Source organism: Mustela nivalis, assembly GCF_964662115.1.
Source record: "Mustela nivalis genome assembly, chromosome: 14".
NCBI lineage: Eukaryota > Metazoa > Chordata > Mammalia > Carnivora > Mustelidae > Mustela > Mustela nivalis.
Genome location: NC_139033.1, coordinates 13119919 through 13135189, shown reverse-complemented (window position 1 = coordinate 13135189; position 15271 = coordinate 13119919). Strand labels below are relative to the sequence as shown.

Genomic DNA, 15271 nt, shown 5'->3' with positions numbered 1-15271 from the left:
CCGGGAGGGGGTGCGGACCGAGCTCGCGGGACCCCCGCCCCCCGCTCCAGCTTGGCCTCCGTCCTTACCCCGGGGAGGGGCAGAGCCGGGGATCTATTCGCGGCCGCAGCTTGGCCAGCTCCTCCGCGGAGTCGGTCACCCTGGGCAGGTGCCCCGAGCCCTCCGAGCCCCCCGATTCCTCCAGCTCTCCCGACTGGCTGGACAGCCCGGACTCCGGGGAGTCTTCGGCCTCCCCGAAGAGCTCTTCAGGGATGTCCTCATCCAGCTGTTCGGTGCTGGGCGAGGGCTTGACGATCTGCGGGAGAGACCCAGACCCCGGGGGACAATGTGCGAGGGCTTCTCGTCGCGCCTGTGCGGGAGCAGGTGTCTGCGCCGCGGTGAACTTGAAGCCCTAACAAACGCGCGGGCTCGGGCAGGAAGTTTTTAAAAATGCCCATCTTGGGGGTGCCTGGGTGGCTCAGTGGGTTAAAGCTTCTGCTTTCAGCTCGGGTCCTGATCCTAGGGTCCTGGGATCGAGCCCGGCATCGAGCTCTCTGCTCAGCAGGGAGCCTGCTTCTCCGTCTCTCTCTGCCTGCCTCTCTGCCTACCTGTGATCTGTCAAATAAATAAAAAATATATATATATTTTTAAATGCCCGTCTTGCCACTTCTGAGAGGTCTGTGTTGGGAGTAGGAGCAGTAAAATTTCTGCAGGAATTCGGCTGTGCCCCGCCTCTCCGGGTTGGAGGATTCCCATGGGTCTGCTTTTGGCGAGAAGGTGACTGGGAGAGGCACGGGGTGGGGGACAGCCAGGCTGGTTGTAAATGTTGCCCCTTGAGAGGCCCTCTGCATGTATTTCCAGGGCAAAGGAAGGAGGTGAGCACAGGTAACTCGAGCTGCAAGAAAGGGGCTGAATAGAGCCGCTTCCCTTCCGAGTAGAGTGTGAACCGGAAAGCTCGGAGTAAAGGGGTTTTCTGGGCCCCAAGAAGCGGTTCTGCCTCACAGGAGACCCCGTGAAGGCAAGGGCAGCGCGTGTCCCCCGGTTCCCCGGGGCAGCCCGCGGGCACGCACCTCAGCCAGCACGCCACCATGCGTGCTTCTTTCTCCTTCTTCATCTTCCACAAAGTCGTAGGTCACGTAATAGCTGTAGGAGATAAAAGGGCCTTGAGGCCCCGGTTCTGGGTCCAGGATAGAGGTGTCCAGAACGCCCTTGACATTTCCAATAGTCACCACAAGCTGGGCCTCACGGGCCAAGAGGTCTGTGAGGGGAAGGGGCAGAGGTGAGCGGGACGGCAGGGGAGGCCCTGCCCAGCCAGGTCCCTGCATTCTCCCCTCCTCCCGCGTTGAGCCTCATGGTTTGCAGAGTTGGGTTCAAATCCCAGTTCTGCCGAATTCAAACAGGGACTTGAAGATACCCCTCTTAAGCCTTGTTTTCCGGATTCGTATAACGGGAATGATAGTAGCTGCTTTACAGGATGCTTACAGATAAAGACTCCATGTTACCTTAGCACAGCCTGGCACACAAGACCGGAAGCTATGATTACCAAACTCCATTGCCCTGACCTCGAGAAGGCCCTGATGCAGCTTGTGGTGTGGGCCACAAGGGGGTGATCTCAAGCCACCACAAAAGTACAGAAATGGATTGATAGAATGCTTCCTGTTGGCCTAGGATGGTTTCAGCCTCCTTACCACTTGTCTCCAGATCCCAGTGACAGGGACCAAAAATCTGGGAGAGAACTCTGATCAGGAAGGTGAGCTACCCCTGACTAACTGGGGAGCTGCGGGGACAGGCCACCCAGTTCGATGGTGGACCTGCGAGCAGAGGCTTGTGGGGGGGGAGGGTCCAGTGCCAGCCCCTCCCCAGTCTGCCCATCGGTGCCTCACCCCCACTCCGGCTGAGCCCCCGGAACTGATACTTCTCACTGGGAGACACGGTGATGTCGTCCAGCACGCAGAGCCGGGGCAGGCTGTCGATGGTGAAGCCTCGGTAGTAGGGCACCAGGGCCAGCGGGTTCCCCTGGAGCACGAGCACCCGCAGGTGCGGGAGGGTGCGGAGGCTGGCAATCAGGCCCTGCAGGTCCGTCAGGTCGTTGAAGCTCAGGTCCAGGGAGACGAGGTTCGGCCTAGAAGGGGAGCGGGACCCTCCGGGAGTCCTGAGGCAGGGTGGGTGCAGGGATGGGCACAGGCAGCTGTGGTCCCGTGCCGGGCCTCCCCTGCTTAACAGGCCCCAGCACCTCGTGTCCAGAACAGACCGCAGGCCCACGCTGAGGGCAGGAGGGGAGCCTCGGAGGGCGGGAGAAGAACCTCTTGGTTCTACTGCCCCTCCCCCACCCCTCTCAGTGACACTGCCATCCTCATTGTGACAGAGATGGCCCTGGTCACATCCTGCTTGCGATCACTTCCATTTACAGAGATCTCTTTTTCTCAGTGGCACTCTTGGTACCACCCATAGATCTTGATGCAACACCATGCATCTAGAATGTTCTCAACAAAGACTGACACTGGCAAGGAAGACAGAAGGAAGCCACGTGGGGAGAAGCCATGGGCAGAGGTAAGAGAGGCCAGTAAGTATGGGGACCTGGGAAGAGGGTGCGTGAAACTTGACGGGTCCAGATGCAGGAGGATACCTTCCAAAGCCCGACTGACTCATCGAGGGGAAACCTTGTGATTCAGGACTTGGGGGCACGTGAGAGAAGAATGCCAATGAGGACAAAGAAGGCGCCCTCCACCCCAGTCTGGCAGAAAGGGCCAGGAAGGGGGGCACGGGTGCTCTTCCCACACACAAACGAGAAAGCAAACAGGTGACAGGTCTGAGAACAGCAGTAAGAAGGCAGGACATTTCAGCAGCACATCACAGCCTCTGGTCTCCAGCAGACTGAACTCGGGCCCCTCCCGTAGCCTTCCGCCCTGCTTTCCTGGCCTGGACAGCCCACGATGCAATGCTGGGTGGTCAGTCAACAGGAAATACCCAAGAAGAACATCTCTTAGAGGCCAGCACACGAACCTTACCCGATGTCAGCCTTCAAGAAGACAGGGAAGACATCAGCAAAACAGATCCATGAACAGGGTACCCTCCTTTGAATTTCAAGGCAGTGAAAGACAGAGGTTTCACTTCCGTGTTTTTACGAAATTCACACTTGGTATGAAGCAGTTTACCTTGGTTTACAGGAGGTATGTTTTCCAAATAAAAAAATCCGAACACAGGGTACTCTGGCCATGGTGTGAGTCTACAGACTTTGGGTGGTTACAGCTGGTGTGGGGGAGCTCCTGGCCTCTAGTGGGTGGAGGTCAGGGGTGCCGCTCAACTTCCTACAGCGTACAGACAGCCCCACAACCGACTGTTGACCACTCCGACATCGGCAGTGCCCGAGCTGAGCAGCCCTGCCCTAAAGGCATCAAAACGAAAGGTCTGACCCACTCCCACCACCCGTTGCTCCCCTTCCCTGGGCTTCGGTGGGAATTTTTGCTTATTCAGTCAGAGACACGAATCCTAGGTCTGGGGCTGGTGGCCAACCAGCAGTTATAGAAAAGAATAAGGCAAAAAGGGAAAAAAGAAAGAAAAAAAAGAGCAAAGCTAAGTTCTTCCAGACGAGACCCAAACCTAAGGCTTAAACCCTTCTCTCTCTTTCTGTCCGGGGCTCTGGAGTTACCAGTAGTCTGCGGTGACATAGAGACTTTCCAAGGGGCCCAGAAGCTTGTTGTGACCCAACCCCAAGTGCTGGAGGTGTGGGGGCGGGCGAGTGCACAGACACTCCACGCTGCTGATCTTGTTGCCGTAGAGCTCCAGCACCTGGGGGGAGCAGAAGAGACAGTGCCCGGGACCTCCAGTCTGCCCTTCTCCAGCCTCCCTCCCTCCCTCCCTGAGAAACAGCGGGGTGGGACCAGGAAGTACTCAGACCCTGCCGCCCTGTGCCCGCCTAGGCTCCCTTTAAAATATGGGGGGGAAAAATAAATAAAATAAAATGTGGGGGGAAAAATGGGTGACTGGGTGGCTCAGCCGGTTAAGTGTCTGCCTTCAGCCCAGGTCGTGATCCCAGGGTCCTAGGATCGAGCCCCCATGGGGCTCCCTGCTCGGCGGGAAGCCTGCTTCTCCCTCTTCCTCTTCCCTCTCATTCTCTCTTGCTCACTTGGGGAACAAGTATTTCTGCAGTGAGTTTTGAAAAGTTTTTCCTTTTGCGAAAGAAATGTTAAAATTTGGCATGGGAGGTGATGGTGGAGTGGATGGGGACAGGCGCAGCATTTTGGCAAGTGCTCATCCCACGGCAGCCTGTGTCTGGGAGAGCCAGAGGGTCCCGGGCTGGAGTAGGGCCTCATGTGGAGGATGACAGCACATTCTTGGATTTCTGCTCCGAAGCCTCATCTGGTTTCTCCCTAAGCCTGGCACTGAGCCACATTTCTGAGTTCCTTCTGCCACAAAATCTACAAAGTTCCATATTTAATTTAAAATTGAGACCACAGGGGCTCCTGGTGGCTCAGTGGGTTAAGCCTCTGCCTTCGGCTCAGGTCATGATCTCAGGGTCCTGGGATTGAGCCCCTCATCAGGCTGTTTCCCCCTCTTTCTCTGCCTGCTGCTCTGCCTACTTGGGATCTCTCTGTGTCAAATGAATAAATAAAAATCTTTAAAAAATGATTTTTTTTATTGTGGCAACATACATACAATTTGCCATGTTCCCTACTTCGGTGGTGCTAAGCGGCACCACTTGTGCAGCCATCACCGCTCCTAGTTCTCACCACCCCAGATGGCTCTGTCTCCATCACAGTGGGTCCCCCGTCCTATACCACAATGACTCCCCATCACTCTCACCCCTGCCCTAGTAACCTCTGCTCTACTTTCGGTGCCTGTGGATTTGCCTCTTTTAGGTATTTCATGCAAGTGGAACCCCCTAATATGTGACCTTCGGGGTCTGGTCTCCTTCATTCGGCATAATGTTTTCAAGTTTCCCCCATGCTGTGGCATGCATCATTCCTTTTTATGACTGAGCAACACCCCACGGTCCGGAGAGACCACATTTCGTTTAGCCACTCATCTGTGGATGGATGTCTGGGTTGGCCCTGCTTTTGGCTGCAAGAATCCCAGTTCCTGCCTTCAATTCTGTGGGGCATATGCCTAGAGATGGCATTGCTGGGTCACATGGAAATTCTACTTTTTTTGAGGAATCTGGCTTCCCTCTCTAAAGCCTGGGGCTGGCCCTTGGCATACAGCCACACTGGCTGAAACTTCAGGCGGCAGAACAAGGCAGGGGCAGGGTCTCTGGGCTGAGCCGGCACAAAGACGCCACAGGGAGTCTGGGCTCCTTTACCCTGAGTGTTGGGGGCAGGTTGATGGCGTCTATCTCCTTGATCTGATTGGCACTCAGTACCAACTCTTCAAGATTCAGAAATTTCAGGAGACCTTTATCCACCAGGCTCACCTGGAAGGGAAGATCAGGAAGCTGAGAGCTCTCCTGGGTGAGGCAGTTGCGGAGCAGAAATGGGGCCCAAGGGGGACAGCAACAGGTGGCCACTTCCCCTCCTGAGTCACCTCACGCCTGCCGTAACCGACCTCCCTAGCGGCCCTCCGGCACATCCCACCAGGATCCCTGTGCCTCAACCCCAGCCCACCCTGCCCCCTAGGAGTGTTGTCCAACTGTCAGCTCAGTGTCCTGTTAGACTCTGAGCTCCCAAGGGCCGGGATGCCATGTTCTTTGCTGTCTCCTGCTGGGTGGCAGTGAACCCCGAGGCCGTAAGAAACCGCTAGCTGATGCGCAGCAGAGTCAGACCCGAAGTTCAGAGCTCCATCTGTGAATCTTCAGTTGTCTGTGGCCTCAAAGACATTAGGGTCCTTCCTGATGACCATGCCGGTTTGCCCAGGATTGAGGGATTCCCAGGACACAAAACTTTCAGAGCTGACACCCGCAAGGTCCCGGGCAAATTGGTAGGAGCGGCTCCCACTCCCCATGCCCAGTCCTGTGTAAATTCACAGTTTCTCTTGGGGAGGAGAAGCGAAGGGAGGAAGGCTGAGTTTGCAGTTTTGGGGCTCTGTTATTTGCTAGAAGCGAAGAAGGCTTTTTCATAACAGAAAGTAACATACAGTACTATGCCCACCCTCCCTAAACCCGGGCCCCCAAAGTTTAAGTAAAACCAATACAGATACTTTAAAGGTCTGTCCTAGGACCCAGGGGGCCTACCGCAGGGTGCAGCAGAAGTCAGCTATGCAAGACACACCTGGACGACCCCCCCCACCCACCCCCGGGGACAGGGAACGAGGAAAGACACACAACAAATGAGCCGCTGGGCCTCCCTGCTGCAGGGGCTGGTGAAATTAACTTGGGGGGCACGACGACCTTCCCACCCTGCCTCCCACTGAACACTGAGGTCCCACCCTAAGGACTCTGCAGTTCTGTAGGGGGATGGCCTCCCCACCAGCAGCTCCCAGCTCTTACCTGCTTGTCCACCACCCGAAGGGACCTGAAGTAGGAGTAGAAGAAGGTGTCTTTGAGCACCAGGGGGTTCTGGATGGCCAGTTCCTTCAGAAAATGGTCCTCTGCGCTGGAGCCCTCCGGCAGAGCCCAGGGTGAGTTGGGGCTTCGGACCAGGCCCAGGAGCGCCTCCACCGTCTCCTCCCCAGGGTTCCCGGCCTCCTCCTCTCCGGGGACCAGCTCCTTCCATGCTCGCCACGTTCGAGGAAGAAAGCGTGACTTATTCTACAGTGGTGCAGGTGGAGAATTTCGCTGCTCAGTAACTCAGCCCTCTCCAGGACTCGAGACGCCCCAAATAGAGCAGACTGTAACATTCAGGACAATCAGGGACAAAGAGCTTAGACATTTAGACAGTGAGTACTCAATAGTTTTGACTGATTATTAGCCCCAGATAGAACTATAGACCGAGAACTACATTCCTGCCTTTAGGAGTTTACTCAAGCTGGGAACCTTGAAGAAACAGGGGAAAGCACCCAAACATTTCAGAAAGATTTATGTACTAGAAGCTACAAGGTGCAAAAGGTCATCTGGGGGATGTATTAACCAAGGAAAGGTTTGTGAGGAAGAAGTGGCAAGGCTGGAAAGGTGAATTCTGTATTTACATATCACAGTGGCCCAGAGTTGACTGTCTCCCAGCCCTTCCTCCGGGAGAATCTTGAGAGACATCAGTGAAGCCCAAAAGCACCTCAAGGACGCCAGGCACACAGTAGGTGTGCAACAACGTTTGTTGATGAAACAAACAAGTGAATTAGTTCCTTGATTGGTGTCTCCGTTTTCTCCTCTATGAGAAGAGGAACACTGACCTCCCCTTCGTGCTTTACCAATGTGGGGGATGCCAGCTTTCCATCAAGTGTGAGGGAAACGTTCCAGACCCTCAGGATATTCCTGTGCACCTCTGAGGGACGGTGGGCTGTCCCTGTCATGCCCCCCAGCCCCAGCAAGAGCACGGAGCTTATTGGGGGGGAGCAGCGTAGGCAGACACACCTGCTCTAGTTCTCCTGAGCCAGACTTGCTCCCCAGGGAGAAGCCTCAGAAGGGAAATGTTTCTGGCCTTAGAGACAAGGGGACAGGAAAGGAGGGAGGAAGCTGCTTCTTCCAGACCCACCAGCCTCTGCAGGCCTCAGGACAGAGCCGGCTCAGAAACCACCATCCCCTCCACAACCCCCCACCCCCGCGCGGCCCGTGCCCCTGCCCCTGCCCCGCACTCCGCGGTGTGGGGCCTCTCCCTAGGTGTTCTGGAGCACTTGAAGGTTGAGAAGCTCTTTCCCCGGGGGAAAAGCTTTTCACCCCAAAAGGAGCCTGGTGTCTCTAACAGGTTGAGAAACCCTACCCCAGGTCAGCCTGATGTGCTCAGGAGAGAGGGTCCTGCCCTCCTCTCTGGTCAGGCGGGGTGGGGGGCGCTCTGGGGGGAGCCATCCCGTCTGCCGCGGCAGTGTCCCAGCTCCCACCCCAGGTCAGGCCGCCCCCTAAATGCCCAGATCCAAACCTCCCCCTCAGGCCTCTCCAGATCAGCCGTATCCTGCAGCGGGCGGCCCCTAGGGCCCACCCTCCCGCCCCTGGTCCGTCCTGTCCGTCCCCCAGACCCCGCAAGTCCCTCGTCCGGCCGCCCCCGGCCGGCCCCGCCGGCGCCCGCACCCAGCTGCCGGTGCCGCACGGGAACTCGCGCAGACACAAGCGCCTCAGGTGCTCCCGGATCGCCGCGCTCAGGGTCCCGCCCGGCTTCTGCATGGCCGCGCGGCGCCCCCGCCAGCCGGTTGCTGAGCAACCGCCGGGACGCAAACGCGCGCGGGCGCGTGCTCGTCCCAACGGGGCCGCGCGGCCCACAGACGCTCCTGAAACCCACGACTGGCGACTGGTGGGTGTCTGCGGGCTTTTCCGAGACCCTGACTCAGGCGGGGACCACCTGGGTTCTCTCTTCTGACCCGTCCGCAGCATTGTACAGCTCGCAGCTGTACAATGGGAAAACAGTCCACTTCCCACCGCAACCAGGGGACTGTAACCTGTAAGGGCTGTAGCTCCTAGCAGGTGCCGAGCGCTTCCCGTATGAAAAAAGTGCTGTCGTCCTCATTTGACAGATCTAGAAAAGAGAAATGAGCCGAAGGTCAAACAATCTCAAGATTCTAACCAGTGGATTGCAATGTGGATCCCTTTAACCCCCGAGTCACAGGTTTTAATCACTGCCTGCATATATAATCATTCTAGTACCAAGATCCCCTTCCAGACTGAGGAGTCTCATTCATCTCTCCATTTTCAGAGCATCTACCATCTAGCCTTCTGCTGGCCACACAGTAAGGGCTCCTGGGCACAGCTTTGACAAATAAATGGGATAAGATGATTATGGTTCCTATAATTTGGAAATGCAGTATCTTTATTGAGATACAATTTATGAACCCCCAAACTTACCCGTTTAAAATGGGCAATTTTGTGATTTTTAGTATATTCACAATGCAACTATATTCATAGTGCAACTAGCACCGTTATCTGATTTTCAACTTTTTCCTCACCCCAAAGGAAACGCCATTCGCACTAGTGTTTCATATTAAATGGAATCATACAATAGTTGTCCTTTTGCGTCTGGCATCACGTTTTCATCCATGTTATACCGTGTATCAGTACTTCATTCCTCCTTTGGCCGAGACCATAGTATAGTACAGTATGGGCAGACCACGTGTTATCCATTCACCTGCTGGCTGAAGGACATTGGGACTGTTGTTACTTTTTGGCTCTTATGAATAATGCTGCATTCAAACTTCCTGTATATATCATTATGTCAACAGATGTTTTCATTCCTCTTTAACAGATACCTAGGAATTATATTGCTGGGTCATGTGGTCACTCTATATTTAACACTTTGAGGAACTCCCAAATCCTTTGACACAGAAGCTGCACCATCTTGCATTCCCATCAGTTCTATATGAAGATTCCAACTTTTTATATCTTCACCGACACCTATTATTTTACTGTTCATTTTTTAAGTGATAGCCATCTTACTTGGTGTGATGTATCTTATTGTGGTTTCTATTTGCTTTTCCCTAATGCCTGACTCGTAAGAATACAGAGCATCTCTTCATGTACTTTTTGGCCATTTGTATATCTTTGGAGAAATGTCTATTCAAATCTTTTGGTCATATAAACATTTTTTTTTGTCTTTTAATTGTTGAGTTGTGTATATATATATCCTGGATATTAGTTCCCGCTTTTACATATAATTTCCAAATATTTTCTCCTGTTCTGTGGTTGCCTTTTCAATTTCTTTTTTTTTTTTTAAGATTTTATTTATTTATTCAACAGACAGAGATTACAAGTAGGCAGAGAGGCAGGCAGAGAGAGAGAGGGGGGAAGCAGGCTCTCTGCTGGGCAGAAAGCCCGATGTGGGGCTCAATCCCAAGGCCCTGAGATCATGACCTGAGCTGAAGACAGAGGCTTAACCCGCTGAGCCACTCAGGCGCCCTGTCTGTTCAATTTCTTGATAGTGTCCTTTTACTCACAAAAGTTTTTAATTTCAATGAAGTGTAATCTATTTTTTTTTATATTGCTTGTGCTTTTGGTGTCATTTTAAAGAAACAATTGCCTAATTCTAATAAAACTAAGCTTGAGCAGTCTTTCTATATTTCATCATATTTGTGATTTGCAAATCTATTTCTCCCAGCCTACGTTTGTCTTTTCATCCTCTAAACAGTCTTTTAGAAGACCAAACATTTTTAACTTTGAGGAAGTCCAATTTATTGATGTGATCCTTCTGAAAACACCCACTATGGTGGACATCTATCATCCTTTTTGACTGCCTTCTGTCAGAACACCTTTATTATTTTTACAAAAATTCTCCAAAACTGAACTATAAGACAAAAAAAAAAAAAGAGTCACATGTCCTTAAGGAATAAGATACATATGGAGCACCTGGGTGGCTCAGTGGGTTAAAGCCTCTGCCCTCGGCTCAGGTCATGATCCCAGGGTCCTGGGATCGAGCCCTGCATCGGGCTCTCTGCTCAGCAGGGAGCCTGCTTCCTCCTCTCTCTCTCTGCCTGCCTCTCTGCCTACTTGTGATCTCTGTCAAATAAATAAATAAAATTTAAAAAAGAATAAGATACATATTCATGAGTAATATAAACAAATCAAAGAGATGAATCTGGGATGACTCCTGGGATTTTGATAAAACAACCGGGTGGCTGCTGTGCGGTGAGGGAAAATAAATCTGGGGAGGGGAAATCAAGAGTCCTGTCTGGACTGAGTTAAGTTCCAGATGCCCACTGGCATCTCCATTGTCAAGTCAACAGTTGGATAGGGGTCAGGAGCCCAGGGAAAAGGTCTGCCCTGAGTGGTCTGCAGATCCTAATGCCCAAAAGAAGGAATGGCTGGGAACCCCCCTCCACCACAAGGGCCCCTCCAACCACTGCTGTCTCTTTCCTTTTCTTTTTTTAAAATTTTTTATTTATTTGACAGACAGAGATCACAAGTAGGCAGAGAGGCAGGCAGAGATACAGAGGGGCGGAAGCAGGCCCCCTGCTGAGCAGAGTTATTTTTTTTTTTTCCTATGCGGGGGGCCCTGGGATCATGACCTGAGCGGAAGGCAGAGGCTCAACCCACTGGGCCACCCAGGCGCCCCTCTTTCCTCTTCTTATTCAAGGCTTCTTGACAGAGCAGTCTGCGTGCACTTTCCCCCTTCCCAAACGGCCATAGAATAGCTCCTACTCCCAACTACTTACTCAAACTCCTCCAGCAAAGTTCCCAGTGACCTCATGTTGCCAAACCTAGTCCCTCTCTTCAGCCTACATCTTATTTAACCTCTCCATGGCTCGTGATGGTGCTGATTGCATTCGCCTTCTTGAAAACCACTTTTCATCTTGCTCCATGACAGGTTTTTCTAGTACATTTCTCTCCCTCTCACAAGTGCCTTCTCAGCATTTTAGACTGTCATCGTCCTCTCCCTATTCTGTGGCCAGAGGTGTACCACTGGCCTCCACACTTACCTCACATGTCTCTCACTGCTTATCTCTGGTAGGCTTACAGTTTTCTCAACCACAATGTGCAGACGGCACCTGAAGATGGCACAGTACGCAGATAGGGCAGCCATGTCTCTCGTTCCTTCAAGCTGCAGATCCAAATGCCTAGTGGCTCACTGTACATCTTCCCCTGAGAGTTCCCTGACGCTTCTAACTCACTGTGTCAAAACTGAATTCCTCATTCACCTGAGCCCTGTGGTCCTCTCTGCAGCACCTCCGGTCAGTCTAGTTGCCCAAACCACAAACCCAACCCAGAAGCAGTCCTCAGCTCTTCCCTCTCCACCAGCCCCATATATGGTCAACTACCATCTCCTGTGAATTTTGCCTCGTACAGATTTCCCCAGTCCCTTCACATCCATTCATCTCCAGCATCATTATTACCCTGGTTCAGATGCTTGGGTTTTGGACATGTCAAGGGTGGGGCATTCAGGCGGAGGTGTTCAGAGCCGTTGACCTTGTCCCTATGCCCTTGATTCCTAGCCAAAGGCTGACCTGACATTTAGATCTGGAGTTTGAGAGAGACATTCAAGTGTGAGAACCATGGATCAAGGGTGGGGCCCTTGGAGACACACCTACTAAAGGACCAGGCAGGAAGATGATTTGGCCCGAGGAGGCACTGTCAGAGGGCCACAATGTGTCAGGATAATATTGTCATGGAATAAGAGAAAAAAGAGGTTTTTAAGAAGGAGGAAGTGGCTGGCATTACTGAGAGTCATGGAGGGGTCAAGTAAAAGGAAGGCTGAGGAGAACCCAGTAATGCTGGCAACACGAAGCCACTGGAGATTATATCGGTTCTCAGTTGCTGCCATAACAAATACCATAGACTCAGCAGTTTAAACCTACAAAGCTACCGTCCCACAGCTTCCGTGTGTTAGAGAAAAAATTTTTTTTTAAGATTTTATTTATTTGACACAGAGAGAGAGATCACAAGTAGGCAGAGAGGCAGGCAGAGAAAGAGGGGAGGAAGCAGGCTCCCCGTGGAGCAGAGAGCCTGAAGCGAGTCTCGATCCTGGGATCATGACCTGAGACGAAGGCAGAGGCATTAACCCACTGAGCCACCCAGACACCCCCCATGTGTTAGAGGTCCAGTGTGGAGTAACCGGATTCTCCTCGCAAGGTGTCACCAGCCTAAAGTCAGAGCTGTAGCTGGGGCTCTGGTTCTCAGCTGGGGCCCGTTGTCCTCCACCAACTCATGGTTCTTGACCAAATTCATCTTCTTCTCGTGCTTTCCACCTGGTGCCTCCCTCTGTAAGCCAGCAATGCCAACTGCGTCTTTCTCCTGCTTTAAGTCTCTCTGCTTTCCTCTTTGTATCTAAGGGTTTGTGTAACTACACTGGATCCACCTGGCAAACAACCTATCTTCAGATCAGCTGCTTAAAAACCTTAATTACATCAGCAAAGTCCCTATAATGTCACAAAATTAGGGAAGTTAACATCAGAGGGTGAAAGTCACGTGGGCAAAATTCTGCCTACAGTGGACTTGGCTAGAAGATTTTGAATAAGTTGTTAGGGTAGAACCATATTGTGGTAGTTTGGGAAGTGAAGGAAAGGGTGTGTAGACCCTTCTGTCAAGAAGCTTGGAGAAGAAGATGAAAGAGACAACAGGGGCTGGAAGGGGGCTTGAGTTTAAGGGTGGGAGGGGGGTTCCCAGCTCTCTCTTCCATTGTGAATCTTGAATTCTCTGGATGGCGCTGGCCTGACCTTGTCCCTATGTTCTTGATTCCCAGTCAGCCGCTAACTTGACGTTGAGTAGATGCCCAGAGGGCATCCTGACCTTAACTCATTCCAGACAGGACTCTCAGCTTCCCTTCTCTAGACTTATTTTCCCTCTCTGCATATCAACCACCCAGTGGCTTCATCAAAACCCCAGGAGTCATCCGATTCCTCCCTTGGATTCACCTCCACGTAAGTCCATCAGCCAGTTCTGTGGACTCCACCCCCATCTACTCTACACTGGTCCAAGCCACCATCATCTCAACTTGGACAGCCACACAGCCTCCCAATAACTCCTCTGCTTCCATCCTGGGTTCACACAATCCATTCTCCACTTAGCAGCTGCTCTAATTCTCACTTCTGAAAGCCCACCAGATTCTACATTCCCCTCCCTAGAGCCATTTGGCGGTGCCTTGTCACACTTGGGGTAAAAATCCAAGTTCTTTAACACGGCCTCAGAAGGTCCTCTGTGACCTGGCCTCTGCCCACCTCCCTACCGCCCTCCACAGCCCTCACTTTGCCCCAGCGGCCATTCTTGGCCACACCAAGCTCACTTTTGCACTAGAGTCCCGCACTCTAGGAGCACACTTTCCCCAGAGCTTCCCACAGCACACACTTCCCCAGAGACACTATTCCTTATCACCTGACTTAAAGTATCTCACCCACTGGTCTCGATCCCATCACCTTGCTTTATTTTCATAGTTCTTACCACTACCTTACACCTTCTTGTTATTCCTGTAGCTTACTGTCTGCCCACTGTCTGCTAGAACGCCAGCTTTACTGGGGCACAGACCTTGTCTAACTTCTTTGCCACCATCCCCAAGAACCTAGAGGAGTTCCTGGTCAACAGTGGCACTCAAAATAGGAATAAGTGCCTTCAGCAAATCACCCCGGAGCACGGATTCTGGCTGCTGCCAAGGCACAGCTGAGAATCCAACAATGTTCAAGGCCAAACAGTGGAGGCAAGGCCTTGACTTACCTCATTCATAGTGGTCATGGGGCCATCCCCGCACACTGGCAGGGGCATGCTTCAGAAATTTACAAAGGTAATAATACATTTTTGAAAACCTCACACCAGCCTGACACCTACACAGCCTCACTGTGACCTCCCCAGAAATTCCCTATGGGGTACTCGCCCTCAACTCCTGTAAATCACCTGTTCCTGGGCAGTTACGTCTATCAAATCTGGGCTTCAGAATTTCTTCTAGTCAAATCAATAAGCTTTTTCCCAGAAGAAATGGCAAAGATGCGTGTGCCTTCCTGTGTGTGTGTGTACTGAGTCAGGCATCTGCCCACCTTGAGGGTAACCTCAGCGCTTCCTTCTAGCACTGATTTCACCCAACCTTGGGCCGCAGAATTTTGAGTGTTTTCTGGAGAAAAACTGAGCAATGATTTTTGCCATGGGCGGGACGTTGATTGTGCTTCCCCCCCTGTGAGCGGCCCTTTATATATCTCCTGAGGACCATGGCGAGCACATCTGACTGGAGGCTGCTGCCGAGGCAGGCTGCGCGTGCTCTCTCTCGCCATGCTCTCCCACACAGGTATTGCCGGGTCCTGCTGCCCCATCTGTGGGCACGGCTTTGTCTCCTCAGAAAGAGGGGAAGACTCTGGAGAGGCTCAGCCAGCGGTGGTGGCAGCTGGGGCGGGCAGGCCGTGTCAGATCCTGTGTCTCACGGCATCATTCTCTTTCTCCAGGACCAGCCAGGTTCACCCTGTTCCTGCTCTGCTGCATGGAAACTTCGCTGACCTCCCATGCAGCGCCCGCCCAACGGCTACAACCACGCGATGTTCGGAAAATCATCTTGGAATTACAGCACTTGTCGAAGGGACTTTTGGAAGACTATGTGAGTGTCCTACAGAATTCTTCTCTGGGCCATTTCTTTAAAATGCCTTCCGTTGCCCCCAGAAGAACCCTCCTCTTTTCAGACCCGAAGCTAGGGATGGGAACAACAAGCCAGGCTATGATGGACTTTCTATGAAAATCGGAGGCAGAGATTAGCCCAGACAGCCTGAAAATCAAGCACTTCTCATGTACTGTAGGTTCTGTTCATCCCCAGCATATTTGGTTCATGGCAGGATGATGTGGATTTTCCTGCCTGGAGCGTATCTTTAGAGATGGGCC

General features: G+C 52.5%; 1 protein-coding gene across 3 annotated transcripts in view; it reads right to left on the bottom strand.

Moving 5' to 3' along the window:
- Nucleotides 1-8201, bottom strand: part of LRRC43 (leucine rich repeat containing 43) — a 298822-nt gene extending 290621 nt beyond the window's left edge. Inside the window, exons 1-7 of one of the 3 annotated variants that reach the window (XM_082698426.1) lie at nt 8072-8201; nt 6401-6661; nt 5279-5389; nt 3629-3768; nt 1863-2101; nt 1050-1237; nt 69-295 (exon numbers count right to left, since the gene is read on the bottom strand). In XM_082698426.1, coding sequence (XP_082554552.1) covers nt 69-295; nt 1050-1237; nt 1863-2101; nt 3629-3768; nt 5279-5389; nt 6401-6661; nt 8072-8164 — 1259 coding nt within the window. In that variant the 5' untranslated portion in view covers nt 8165-8201. The remainder of the gene's footprint in view (nt 1-68; nt 296-1049; nt 1238-1862; nt 2102-3628; nt 3769-5278; nt 5390-6400; nt 6662-8071) is intronic. The other 2 variants (XM_082698425.1, XM_082698424.1) reach the window with 2 other exon arrangements.
- Nucleotides 8202-15271: the final 7070 nt, after the last annotated feature.